General features: G+C 51.5%; 1 protein-coding gene across 1 annotated transcript; it reads left to right on the top strand.

Moving 5' to 3' along the window:
- Nucleotides 1-1,351: 1,351 nt before the first annotated feature.
- Nucleotides 1,352-12,018, top strand: TRARG1 (trafficking regulator of GLUT4 (SLC2A4) 1; the record flags this gene model as incomplete). The annotated part of the gene is made up of 2 exons (XM_084237853.1): nt 1,352-1,741; nt 11,839-12,018. The coding sequence occupies 2 exons, from the start codon at nt 1,352-1,354 to the stop codon at nt 12,016-12,018; spliced, it is 570 nt and encodes a 189-aa protein (XP_084093979.1).
- Between the last annotated feature and the right edge of the window lie 1,743 nt (nt 12,019-13,761).

Raw genomic sequence — 13,761 nt, 5'->3', positions numbered from 1 at the left:
GTATCAATTGGACTAGTTTCTTCTCATTTCCAAGCCTGCTTCCTAATTTGTTGAGTCAAAGGATTTGACCTCCACATTTCTGAGACCCCTTCCATCTCTAACTTCTGAGCCGCTCTCATATATGCCCCTAGAACTTTAAGTTATTTTCTACACCCTCCTTCAAACCACACTGTGCCCTGGTGGTTACGGGTCACCCTTACAAAACACTGTAAGGATGGAGGGGGGGCACAGAAAGGGATGCAGAGGAGGCGGCAGGAACAGAGGGGGAGACATAAGAAAGAGTAAAGAGAGGAAGCAAGAGAGGGCAAGTGGCCAGACCCCAAGCCCTCAGAGCTCTGAGGCATTCCTCTCTTTCCCTGCTCTTCAGAACCACAGAAAAACTCTGATGGGCATGAGATGGGCTCAGCACACCTTCCACAACACCCCTCTGACCCACCTCTTAGTGAGCTGATCAGAAACCCGTTCAGAGAGACTTTAGGTTCCTCCAGGATCCTCCAGGGCCACACTGGAGCACCTCCTCCCTCCTGGAGCCAGAAGCCAGGCTCTGTGGCCTGTCCACTTCTGGGAGTTGGAGGTCAGGGTCAGATGTGTTAGGACAGGTCCAGGCCCTGAATTTCCCAACAGATAGGAGGAAACAGGAGCTTGCTCCAGAGAAGAAAAGCTGAGGGCTCCTTTTCTCAGGAGAGTTGAAGACACACCCCTTTGTGACCCACTTTGTCTTTTTCCCCCTCTGGAGCCCCCAGCCCTGAGGAGCAGGTCCTGGGATCTCAATGGAAATGAGAAGTTGGCCCACGTCCCTCTGGGCGGGGCTGGGCGGGGCGGGGCTGGGCTGGGCTGAGGCAGGATACTGCTGGGCTGTTCTCTGGGGAGAGGGGGAATTGAAAAGGAAAAGCATCTCTGAGGAGGGCAGGGCGGGAGGGAGGGCGACTGTGTGGCGCGTGTGCACGCGCGCGCACACGCACGCACACACACACATACACACACACACAGCCTCTCTGCCTAACCGGAGCCTCACTCAGAAGAGGAGTGTTCTCTGTGCTGGGAGCTGGCTGTTGGTTCCCCGCCCATCTCCTGCAGTCAGCAGCACCAGCAAAGTTGGCTTCAAACTTGAACAAAGCTGAAGGCTCCAGATTCCTGGAACTCTGCGCTGGCAGCAGCAGGGCCCAGCAGCATCAGAACTTATCAGGCCTGGAGAAGCTGACCCTCTCTGCCCCCATCTGGCCTTGCTCCCCTGGGGTGCACTTCTGCCCCTGAGCTGTAGACACCCGGTCTGGGCTGAGGAATGGTACGCTGAGGTCCCTCTGGAGCCCCTCTTCCCAGCCTGTTGGAGCAGCCCAAGATCCAGATCAACATGGCCAACCCTGGGCAGCCTCAGTTTCCTCCAGCACAGGAGCTGGGCTCTGCCGCCTCACCCCTGGATCTGCCCGAGATGGAGAAACTCCTCACTAAGGTGGAGGTCAAGGATGACAAGCCCCTGAAGCTGTCCAAGTCCCTCTCTGGGCCTCTGGATCTGGAGCAGAATGGCCATGGCCTGCCCTTCAAGGTGGTATCTGAGGGGCACCAGGACGCCCCACTTTCCCGCTCACTCTCTCGGGTCAGCTCGAGGCGGGCATCCTCCATTGTCTCTGTCTCTGATGCCCAGGACCGAGAAGTTCCCAAAGATTACCTCATCCTTGCCATTGCCTCTTGCTTCTGCCCTGTCTGGCCCCTCAACCTCATCCCCCTCATCTTTTCTATCATGGTAAGTTCTGCCCTTGGTTCCAGGAGTAGGGGCTGGACCCAGGGGTTGGCAGGCATGTTCCCCTGGCAGACACCTAGGGTGTAGAGAAAAGAGAGCTGGGTGCTGGGTACTTGGGGGGAAGATTCCTGTCCCCCCTGACCTGCTGCGCCTCCTTGGAGAGGGGCTCAGGGCCGGGAGGGCTTGTGTGTGTCCTCCTCTAACTCAGCTCCTAGGCATCCCACTTTGACTTTGTACACATCTCTGCTGGGAGGGAGATTACTGAAGCCAAATCCTGCACTGCAGGACAGCCAGGGTGGGGTCCTACCCTTGGTGGACAGGACAATTGTCCCAAGGAGTCATTGCTCAGTGGGACTGGGTATCAGCAGAGATCACAGCCAGCATGGGGTCCCAGGGCCCCAAATTCTCAGAAAGGGAGCCTGTTCCCCCTGCCCCACCCCAGTACCACCTGGGGTTTCTACACCTGCCTCTCCGTTTCCAAGAGCAGGCAGTGGTCTCCCTGCTACACTCTGAGGCCCCTGGGGCCTGGCTCCCTCAAGGGGCCCATGAAGAGTGGAGAGTTGCAGTTCTTTCTGTGGCCTTCTATGTCTTGGAGGTGGTTGCCTGCTCTCAGTATTTGTCTTCAGGCTAGGGGGAGTCTGGACTACATGTCTGGAAACCATGGGTGTCAGAGGGCATGGCTGTCCTCGTCAAGGAGGGGCATGTTGCTAGTTTTTACTTCTCACACTCTTGCGCTGTAGGTTTGGGTAAATTGTCCTAACTTGTCCCTAAATCCAAGCACAGACATTAGGATAGAACTACTTACAGAAAATGTCTGTAGATGCTGGCTTATGAGGTACAGGAAGGGAAGCAGGGAGAGAGAGACTGGACATGGCAGTAGCTCTCAGAATGAGGCTAGGAGTAGGGCCAGGACTGCCTGCCCCAGGCTGGCAAGGGCCAGAGAACTGCGTGGGGAGACATTGTGTGGTTCCCTCAGGAGCTACTCCACTGCTGAGTCATATATCCCTGAGCCCCCAGGAGCTGTGGCCATTTCTGCTGCCCTCAGGTTGTCTTCTGAGAAAGCCCCTATTTCCCTCACTGAGGCCCAGTCTCCAGCCAAGGATGCCTTCCCCAAACCCCATGAAATCTCTCAGGACCCCAGGAGAGTCTGGTAGGCTTGAGTCTGAAGGACTGGGCATGGCACAAGAGCTGGGACTGCGCAGGGCCCAGGGTGGGGCCTTCGAGGAGCTTCCTGTACAGCCTGTGGCACTTGGGGACAGGTGGAGGCAAAGCCAGGCCCGGGGGTGAGCCAGTAGCTCTGGGCAGGGACAACCTCTTGGTTACAGGAAAAGGCCCCAGGAGAGAAGACAGGCTTTGGGGAGGGAAACCACACCAGGGCCCAGGAGAAACCAGTTGCTAGACTCCAGCTCCTGGAGGGGGTGGTAGGCACTGGCTGCGTAGATACTACCTTTGTTAAAGGGACCTGGGCCCAAGGCTGTGAGACTCCCTCACCCACCCTCAGTACATTTCTATGTCCTTCTAAACTTCTTGAATCTGGTGTGACACTCACTGGGCCCAGGGCAGGGCAAGATGCTAAGCCAGACATCATCACTAATTCCCTGGAGCCTCCAGTCCAGTGGGGAGAAACTGTAAACAGATCCTCACACCACATTGCAAGATTCGCCTGTGCTAGACCAACCACGAGGTGTGGTGACCCAGGCCAGTCACTCCAAACGCCTCTTCTCCTCAATATTCCCTCTGCAAAATGGGTGTTGCCCTAACACCTACATTACAGAGGAGCTGTGTGAGGAGAAAAGAAGTACACAATGTGTTTAAGAAGAACACTAAAATGTAGTGAGTGCTGGTGTGTGGTAGTTGTACTTAGTGGCCCCCAAGTGTCTCCCTAGTGGGGGATGGGAAGTCATCATAGGTCTGTTCTTTTTATAGCTTCAAGATGTAACTCACATGTCAATGTAACTCACATGTCATGCAATTCACCTATCTATTGTGTACACTACAGTAATTTTTAGCCTAGTCACTGATAGTGCAATCATAAACATAGTCAACCAAAGAACATTTTCCTCACTCCAGGAGAAACCTGTCCCCTTTGCTACTCCCTTCCGCCCAGTGCTGCCCAGACCTAGGAAACCACTGACCTTCTTCTGTCTCTAGGGATTTGTCTCTTCTGGACATTTCTTACAAATGGTATCTTACCATATAGGTGGTCCATTGAAACTGGCTGCTTTCACTTGACATGACAGGGTTTGGAGCCAGAAAGGAGTGTGGTTAAATGTCTATTTTGGTTGGCTGGTCTGGTAAAGGGGGAAAAGAGGAGCTGAGGGGTCCCTTGGTGCCTGTTATTTGTAGGCAATAGATGAGATGAAGAAGCCTAGACTGAGATCATGACAAGGGGCAGGAGGGTTTTCTGGAAACCTTGTGAGAGTTGGTAACATACACCTATCATTCATCCAGTCCATTTTTCACTGGAGTCGCAAGTTACTGATGTGGAGGGAGCCAAGTGTAGAGGATGACTGACACCTCATGGGTGAATGTGCATCTTTCATGACCCGGATGCCATGCTTGGTACGTGGGAAGCAGATGGATAAGACATGGTCTGTTAGGCAGACAGGGCCTGCTCCAGGAATTGTGGTTTTGTCCTAGAGACTATGAGGACTCCCTGTCAATTTTTAAGCAGATTTGGATGGAGTCAGTTCATATTTTAAACCAACACTCAACTGTATTGTGGGAAACGAGCTAGAGCAGGCAGGACTAGAGACAGGAGGACCCCCGAGGAGGTGTTTGAGATAGTCCGGGCAAGGGTGACAAAGGCCTGAACTAAGCAGTGGCTTACAAAGGAGGGCACTAATGAGTGAATTGTCAAAAGCTGTTAAGAATTTCTTTAGACTCCTGGTTATCCAACTCAAAAATATTGCTATCTTAGAGCTTTGAGAACCTTAAACATTTAAGGGATAAGCAGAAGTGGACAGAAAGGGGCTTTGAAAAGATTCCAGGAGGTCAGAAGAAAGCTATAAAAGAGGGAGAGTCACCTAGGAAGGATCGAGTTTGAAGTGGGAGGCAGAGGTCAAATGCAGATGCAGCAAGGGCGGGAGTGTCCAGTGACTTGGCCATTTATAGGCACCTGGCGACTTTGCTGGTGGAGAGGCTTGAGCAGTGAGGAGAGAGGGGGCTGGTGGGCCTGAAGATCATCCAGAAGAAGGACTCCCCTCCCCAGGAGCCTGCAGGAGAGGACATGAAGGCAGAAGTAGATAGAAATGCTCAAAGAAAAAGAAGTGAATTCTTGCTGTGTGGTCTCCATGTCTCCAGCCACGGCCTCTCGTTGAGATGTAGGCTCCTGGTGACTGAGGAGAGTAGAGATAATCAGGGACAGAGAACTCAGTGACCTGAGGGCTTTGCTGAGGCACAAACCCAGAGTCTGAGTTGTTTCAGTCTGCCTGGTAGACTGTTTGTCCTGCCGTCAGCATTGGGCTGACCCCAGGCTGGGTATGACAGAGCTTCCACGAGGACAGGACCAGGCGGCACAGAAGAATGCCAGACTGAGAGTTGAGGCCTGGGGAGGGTAGGTTAGGTACTGTGAGCTTGAGGGGGTGAGTGAGATGCTGGGGGTTGGGATTTCAGAGGAAGAACTAGATGGGGTGATGACAGGTGCAGTATTGTTGTGGAAATGAATTTCCACAGGGGACTGTTAGTAGCCAGGGGGAAGGGACCTGAGGGAGCCCCATTTGAGGGCTAATACTACTAACATTCACTGCATGCTTGCTAAATGTTAGGCTCACATCCAAATTCTGTGCATATGTTAACTTGGTTAATCTAGACTGTTGCCTTATGAGGTCCAGATAATGTTATTATTCATATTTTACAGATGGGAACACAGAAGCAGGAGATGTAATATAGCCTGCTAGTGACTGGGAACCCCAGGGTCAGATGGATGCCTGCAGGCAGCACTCACGATCCTACCTACTACACTAGCTTGCCCCCTTGGGAATGGGGGGACTCTACATGGGGAGCATTGCTGGATGTGCCCAGTTATCTCCTCTCTTCTGGGAGCCTGCTTAGTTCACTGGACACTCCCATCATTCCCCGGGGCGGGAGATACTACTCGTTCCTCTAGGGGTGAAACACTTGGGTTCTCTTCATAGCTATTTCCCCTCCATCTTGCAGATGAGAAAACTAAGACTTCCAGGGCAGTGTGAGCTTTACATTGGATAGCGTCTGTACAGCCTGCTGCAACCAAGTGGCTGCAGTCAGGTCAGCTCTGTTCCATCTGGTCAATCCTAGTGCATTTCCCCCAGTGATATCTCTCAGGCTTGAAGAAACAGTCATGGCTGGGTTGCAGAGGCTGATGGCTCTTTGGATAAAGGAGAGAGACGGAGCTTAGTGTGATCAAGAAATGACCCCTCCCTTCCCCTCCCCATCTTTCATACCAAGTCACCGGATGTGTACCTCTCTCCATGGTTCTCACTTCTTATTGCACACATGAGTATACTCTGGGAAGGGTGTGTGTGGCAGGACTCATCTCAAACCCTGCACCCCTCCCTCTGCACACCCTGCTTACTGCAGAGATGGAGTCCTTTGGTAAGAATTCAAGATGGTCCCAGAATGTCTAAAGTCAAAGTTCCTGGAAATCCCTGAAGCCTTTCTGTATGTTTCCCCCTCTTCCTCCCAAGGTTCCCTTGGTGTTGAAGTCTTGAGGTCGATGGCCTGGGCTGGCCATACAGGGAGCTGCAGGTAGCAAGGGTTAGTGGGTGGGACCACAACCCAGATGCCAGATATCTTTCTTATAGGAACTATTGCTCTAATTTTTTCATGAATCTTCTATTAAATTTGAACTTGGCTAAGTTCAATGGTTAGAAAACAGACTCTTCATCCTTTTTCTCTCTCCTTTCATTCTTTACTTCCTCAAACATTTGTTGAATCCCTAACAGGGTCTGTCCCTAGGTCACCTATGAGGGATACCAAAATGGAGGCTGCATGGTCCCAACCTTCAAGGAGCTTACAGTCTAGAGAAAGAGACAGACTTGGCTGTAAGAAATAATGAAGCAAGGTGGTAAGGGAGAAAAAGAGTGAAGCAAGATGCTGTGGGAGCCCTGAGGAGGAGAAGAATAATTGTGTGGGGACCAAAAAAAGTTTTATTGGAGGTGACTCTTAAGAATGTGGAGGAGGGCCTCCCCGGTGGCACAGCGGTTGAGCGCTGGGTTGCAAAGCTGCCCGCAGCTTCTGCAGCGCCATATTGAGGTTGCGATATGGTAACAAAGAAAGGCATTCCTGCAGAAGCAGCACATGCAAAGGCACTGAGGCACAAAAGTATATTTCTTTCATGCAGAACTATGTCACCAGGTTTGGATTTTAAAGCTAAGAAAGGGGTTGCATGAGGGGCCTCCCTGGTGGTGTAGGGGTTATAGCTATGAAGCTATTGCCAGCCAATGCAGCATGAGTTCGAGTCCTGGCCAGGGAGCTACTCACGTGGCACAGCAGACCTCTCCTCTCTTACCCACTGCTCCCCTCAGCAGCACCTGTTCTGTTCCCCACTCTGTCTCTGGTGAATGCTCTCACCCCCCCACCCCACATCTCTGACCTGTACCCCAGTTCTTGTATGCATAAATACATAAATCTTAAAAAAAAAAAAAGAAAAAGGAAGAATGGAAGATTCCCGGACATACTGTCATATAATTAATATCCTAACTGGGACACCTCTGAAAGTGAGAGGGGTGTGATTAGTAATTTCACCAAGACCCGCCCAATAGGCTTTCCTCCTAGAACAGGTTCTCCCTCCTCTGCTGGAGTTGATGGTTATGATTCTTTGTCCTTCACCAACCTAATGCCTATTGGGCATTGGAGGGAAGAAAATCTCCCATAACAACACAGATATTACATTATACTATTTATTGAGCACTTACTATTGTCAGGGCACCATGCTAAGTCCCCTACTTGTATCATCTCATCCAATCCCACCACAAGCCAATGAAGTAGGTTCTGTTTTTACAGATGAGCAAATTGAGGCATAAAAGAGATAAGCCATTTGCCCAGGGCCCCACAGCTGATACATGCCTCTCTGCTGCCAGGAAACAGCATGACACCAATCACTCCTTGGTCTAGTCACTCACTCCCTCTTTGATGGATCTTTTCTCTCCTGTCTTGAAGAAATCCTCGATATGCCTCAACCAGTTGTATCTCCTCTGCCATCACTCTCCTCCTCCATCCGCAGCTGAGCTTTTTTTTTTTTAAAGATTTTTAATTTTTATGTATTTATGCATACTAGAACTGGGGTGCAGGCCAGAGGTGCAGGGGTGAGGGGACTCACCAGAGACAGAGTGGGGCGCAGAACAGGTGGATCTACTGAGATACACTGCTGAGGGGAGCAGCGGGTGAGACAGGAGAGGTCTGCTGCGCCATGTGCGTAGCTCCCTGGCAGGGGATCAAACTCACTACAAAGTGGCTGGTGATAGCTTGATAGTGCTGAGATTTTAACCCCCGTGCCACCAGGGAGGCCTGGCAGCTGAGCTTCTAAGAGCTCGCTCCACTTGCATCTAACTTCCTCATCTCTCCCTCATTCGTCATGTCCCTCCATTCTGATTTCTCTTCCCTCACTGCACTGAAACTTCCTCATCAAGATCGTCCATCTCGTCTCACTATCACTAGTCATTATCAGCAGCTGAGTCCTCATCTTGCTTTACGGCCATGCATGAGGCGGTACCGTCGGCACTCCTTGAGATTTTCCATCTTGGACTTCTGGGATGATTCTCCCCTGCCACTTGCCACCCCTCAGTGGTCTCCCTTGCAGGCTTCTTTCCCCAGCCCTCCCCTCCACCTTCACGATTTGATGTCTCCCATAGTCCCATCTGTGAACCTCGTCTCCCAGCTGCTATCTCCCCGAGTGACCTCATCTGCGCCCAGAGCTCCAGTTGCCGTCCACAGGCTGATGACTCCTGGGCCCCGACCTGTTTATCCAACTGTATCTGTCTATTCACAGTGCTCAGCCTCCTCTGCCTGAACGAGTTCAGTGATGCATGGTCTCTCTCCCTCCCGTTCGAGGAAAGGAACTTCCCCTCATCCATTGTCCATGCCAGAAACCTGGATCCCAGTCACATCCCTCTCCCACGTACCCTTTGATATGAGCAGAGAATACGTGGATACTCTCCTCATAACTTCTCAAATCCTAATTCCTTTCTCAACCTCCTACTTAGTTTAAGTCTTGAATCTGTCATCTCCCAAATGCCCAGCACTCTGATCCACACTGTCACCACAGAGATGGTCCCCAAAATGCAAATCCAGTTATGTCCCCACTTGCAAATCTTCATTAATTCTTTAACGCTTATAGGACCAAGATTCCTTTGCATGACAGTTGGGGCCCTTCTTGATCTGCCATTTCCCCACTTCTCTAGTGATTTCTCTTACCATATCTGCATGGTGCCCTATGTTCCAGCTTCACCTATAAAATGGGCTAATAACAACGCCTGCCTCAGAAGTATCAGGGGGAAAAATGTTCTAATAGATGGCAAGCACTTACATAGGTCCTGTCACAAGGTAGATGTTCAAATAATGTTAGGGATTATTACTGCTCTAGTGGAAGTAGCGCAGTCATGGTGGGCTTCACAGAGGAGATGGCCTTAGCGCCAGACCTTGAAGGATGGAGAGGATTTGGACTATTTCCCATCCCCCAGCTTCACATACTAGCTCCCACTGCTTCTGGGATAAGGACCAAATCTTCTGGTGGGCAGATCCCTGCCTGACTGGATCAACCCACTTCTAAGCCCTACCTGCTTCCTCATTTTCTCAACTCCAGCCACATTGGCCTTTGTCCTTTAGTTAACAGCGATTTATGGAAGATGTGCCTAATTACCCTGCAGGATGCCCCTCTGGATCTTTATACACACTGTTCTTTCTACTTGGAACACTTTTTTTTTTTTTTTTTTAAGGCGAGTCAGGGTCTCGCTATGTTGCCCAGGCTGGAGTGCAGTGGCTATTCACAGGCGCGATCCCACTACTGATCAGCACGGGAGTTTTGACCTGCTCCGTTTCCGACCTGGGCCGGTTCACCCCTCCTTAGGCAACCAGGTGGTCCCCCGCTCCCGGGAGGTCACCATATTGATGCCGAACTTAGTGCGGACACCCGATCGGCATAGCGCACTGCAGCCCAGAACTCCTGGACTCAAGCGATCCTCCTGCCTCTGCCTCCCGAGTAGCTGGGACTACAGGCGCGCGCCACCACGCCCGGCTCTACTTGGAACACTTTTTTTCCTTTAAAAAAAAACAAAAACATTTAATTCTTATTCATCCTCCACATTTCAATCCATTTGTCCTTACTCCAGGAACTGTTCCCCACATCTCCCCTTTTGTAAGCTAAGCTGTCATGGTAACAGGTGCCTCTCCTTTGTAACATACCCACAGTTGCAATTTTACTATTGTGTCACATGATGGAGACCAGCCTCCCTCACCAGGCTGGAAGCTCTGTAGCAGGGGAACTAGACTCTCCAGCATGCTCCTGTAGCCTGGGGGCTGAGTACGGTGCTTAGCATAATTATCTGCCAAATGAGATGGTCTTATGGGGAGGAGAATGGAGAATAGAATTTGGAGTGGGGTGGGGAATCTTTAGGAAGATGTTTTCATGGCTTCAGTAAGAAGTGGCACCTGGAACGAGGGCAGATGTGAGGAGCTAGAGAGAGGAGAGTCCAAGAGAACTGGCTAGGACAGGATGCTGATTGGTAGGGGGGACAGGAGAGGAATGGCCACCAAAGGGGGACATTCTAGGCTGTTGCCATAAGCTCGAGTGTGAGCAAATGGAAGGAGGAGCTCAAGACAGAACAGATCTGAGCAGCAGGAACTACAGTTTGGGACAAAGTGAGTTTGACCTCATGGTTTTCTGGAACAGGGACCTACCAGGTGGGGGTGGAGGGTCAGGTAGATTTCTGAAAGGTGAAGAGAAGTGTGGCATCAAGAGAACAGAGAGGGAAGGGTCACTTAGCAGGCGGCCAGGCACAAAGTAAAGGTTCAGTCACTCTTATCATCAAGGTACTGGACTGCATTTCCATGCCAAACTCAGGAGCCTCAAATAATCCAGAAAATCAACTAGGCCTGAGGTCTAGAGAGTAGGGACTTGGGGAGAGAGGCCTCCATGGAAACACAGCCCCTTTCACCAGTGTCTTATAGTTTTCAGAAACTACAGAAATAGTCTTTCACCTCCTTAAATTTATTACGTATTTTATTATTTTGATGTGGTTGTAAATGGGATCCATAACTTTCTTTTTCAGAAAATTCATTATTAGTGGGGACACACCTCCTATTGAGTAACCTCAGGGCCCCTCCTCTTTGTCCTTAAACTACTCAACTCTACCCTCACATGCCCAGATTTCACCAAATTAAATGGAGCCAAGGAAAACCAAGCTCCCTGAGAAGAAGTGAAATACCAAGCAGGGCCCCTGTGCAGCTGTGTGTGGCTCTATCTCATCCCCAGCCTTCCTGGTTAAACCCAAGATGCCTCCCCTTTCTGGCTGAACAGGATGAGGCTCCTAGAGGGAGGGAGTACCAGTGGTTTTTAAAAAGTAGCCAGAGACCAACATAAAAATTCATGTGACTGATAATTTAATATGTGATATGTGAATAAATTCTTGCAACTAATAAAAAAAAAAAGTAGCCAGAGATGGGTCACACATGACAAGAGGCTGGCCCATTGGGCTGGAGGAAAAGCCCCCAGTTTGCCTCAGGAAGCCAGTGGGGCTGAGCAGTGAGCCTTGGGCTGGGATCTCCAGGTACCTGGTTTATCCAAACCCACCAGCACAGTGCCGCCTGGACCTGGTTCATCCTCCCAGTCCTCCGTCCCCACTACAGCACTCTTCCCTTCCTGAGAGGAGATGCTGCATTGCTTGGTTCTGCTCCAGCTGTTCCCAGCCAGGGAGAGATAGCCTCGGCTGGGGGTCTGAGAATCTGGACAACTTGAGCCCAGGCTACTTCTCCAGGAGGAACCCAAATCCTCTCCCCTGGGGAAGTGGGGCTGCTGGAGTGTGGGATGCCATGGGGCCTGGGTGTGTTCTGGAAGCCTCAGCAAGTAGCACCCTGCAGAACTGCAGAGGATGGCTTCCTGGGGTCTCCGGCCCCTCTCTCTACAGTCTCGGAGCAGTGTGCAGCAAGGGGACCTGGATGGAGCCCGGAGGCTGGGCCGCCTGGCCCGGCTGCTCAGCATCACCTTCATCATCATGGGGATCATCATCATTGTCGTGGCTGTGACTGTCAACGTTATAGGTGAGATCCCATTGCAGAGAGAAAAGGAGCCTGTTTGCTGGGTGTGAAGACTGGGGAAGGGCCTAGCCCAGCCCTCTGGGGTGGGGAGAATGAGAGGTGGATGAGAGCGTGTGGAGGTCAAAGCCTTATGTCTCACTCCAGAAAAGCCACGCATTTCCCAGCGGTGAGCTGCTGGGTGGTACTGGCTGTCCGACCTGTCTCTTGCCTGGAGTCCAGCAACAGGAAGCAGGGTAGGAAGCGCACAGGTGAGGGGGTCAGAGGCTACCTGTCTCAGCTCTGCTGGTCCTGGCTCCTGGGCCAGTGTCTGTCTGTCTGATTGAGCCTTGAGGTTGTCATGTCTAAAGTGGTAGGAAGAAGCCCCCCAACACTGAGGCTGCTTTGTAAATTGTGGGGTTTTGGCACATTCTTGCTGAGACAGCCAGCCCAGAGCAGAGGAGGCAACGTAGGGGGTAGGAGTCAGGAAGTGACACTTTTGTGTGCACCCAAAGATGGCCCAGTGACATTATCCAAGCAGGGGACCGTTTTCAAAGGTGACTCAGCTGCTCACAAAGCCCACCCTGCTTTGTGGGTTTCTGGGCTCTGCAGGTCTGTTCTCTGCTTCCCTCCCTTCACACCTCCCACTGGGAGGCCCCCCAGCATCTCTAGCTCTTCAGTGATCACCCTGAGGTAAAGACCTCGCGACTTCCCAGGTGCCTGATGGACCAGCAACAGTGGCCGCTGAGGGCGGGAAGTTACCAGAAATGTGGACTCTCAAATCTCAGCCCAGATCCACTGAAGCAAAATCTGCATTTTAATAAGATTCCCAATCTAAGCATTAAAATTTGCCAGCACTGGCCTGGAGTGTGGAGTGTTAGACTGAGGACAGGAAACCTGGGATCTGGCCACGGGGCTACCAGCAGCCTTGGCCACTTAGCAGAGGGACGAGTTCGGGTTCGCCCTCAGCCTGTCTGAGTTCAAGTTTCAATCCTCTACTTCCTGCGCATCTGAGTGGAATCTCCCTGTGTCTGCCGGGCACTCAGATACAGGAAAGGCAGGAACCCGCCACCTTGGGCATTAACCTGGGTCGCCTTATGAGGTGTGTTGCTTGGGATCCTGCCGCGGCTGTCATGTTAGCCATGACTGTTCTGATGGTGAGTGAGTGCTACTGAACGCAAACTGGCCAAGGAGCTAGTGTAGCTTTCACTCCAGAATTCCAGTCTCGGTGGACCTACATCCAGAGAGCTCATGTGTCTCGGAACTCATCGCCAGGGCCAGTCCTCTGAGTAGCGGGGGTCAGTTCTACCAAGAGCCCCAAACCAGTGATCCCTGTTAATGCTTCCTACTAAGAAACAAAAGCCAAATGCGCAAAATGGGGACTTGAAGACCCATGTTCTGAGTTCTGTTCTACCCTAACTGTTATTTTCTTTACAGTTCAGGAGAAATAAAACTACAGGGTGCTGGGCTCACTGAGGCAGGCCCTGGCCCGCTGGAGGGAGCGCGCCAAACCCACACACCCCACATTCCACAGGAGGATAGGATGGTGACTGCCACGTGCCCACCTGTCCCCGAGCTCCAAAAGCACAGACTCAGAGGGGAACCCCCCAAGTCACTCCACCGTCAGCCCACAGCAGATGGGAAAAGCTAGGACAAGGAAGGAAGGAAGAGAGGAAGGAAGGAAGAGAGGAAAGAAGGAAAGAAAGATTAAATTTACTGTGAAACCAATGAATAATGTCCGTCTCGTGGACATATCCTGGCATTTTGACCCCAGTGTTCTGGCTTGTTTCTCAACCCTACAATCTCCTGGGACTTAC

The sequence above is a fragment of the Talpa europaea genome, assembly GCF_964194135.1.
Source record: "Talpa europaea genome assembly, chromosome: 7".
NCBI lineage: Eukaryota > Metazoa > Chordata > Mammalia > Eulipotyphla > Talpidae > Talpa > Talpa europaea.
Note: the sequence above shows the minus strand (reverse complement) of the source record. Positions and strands in the feature narration are given on the sequence as shown.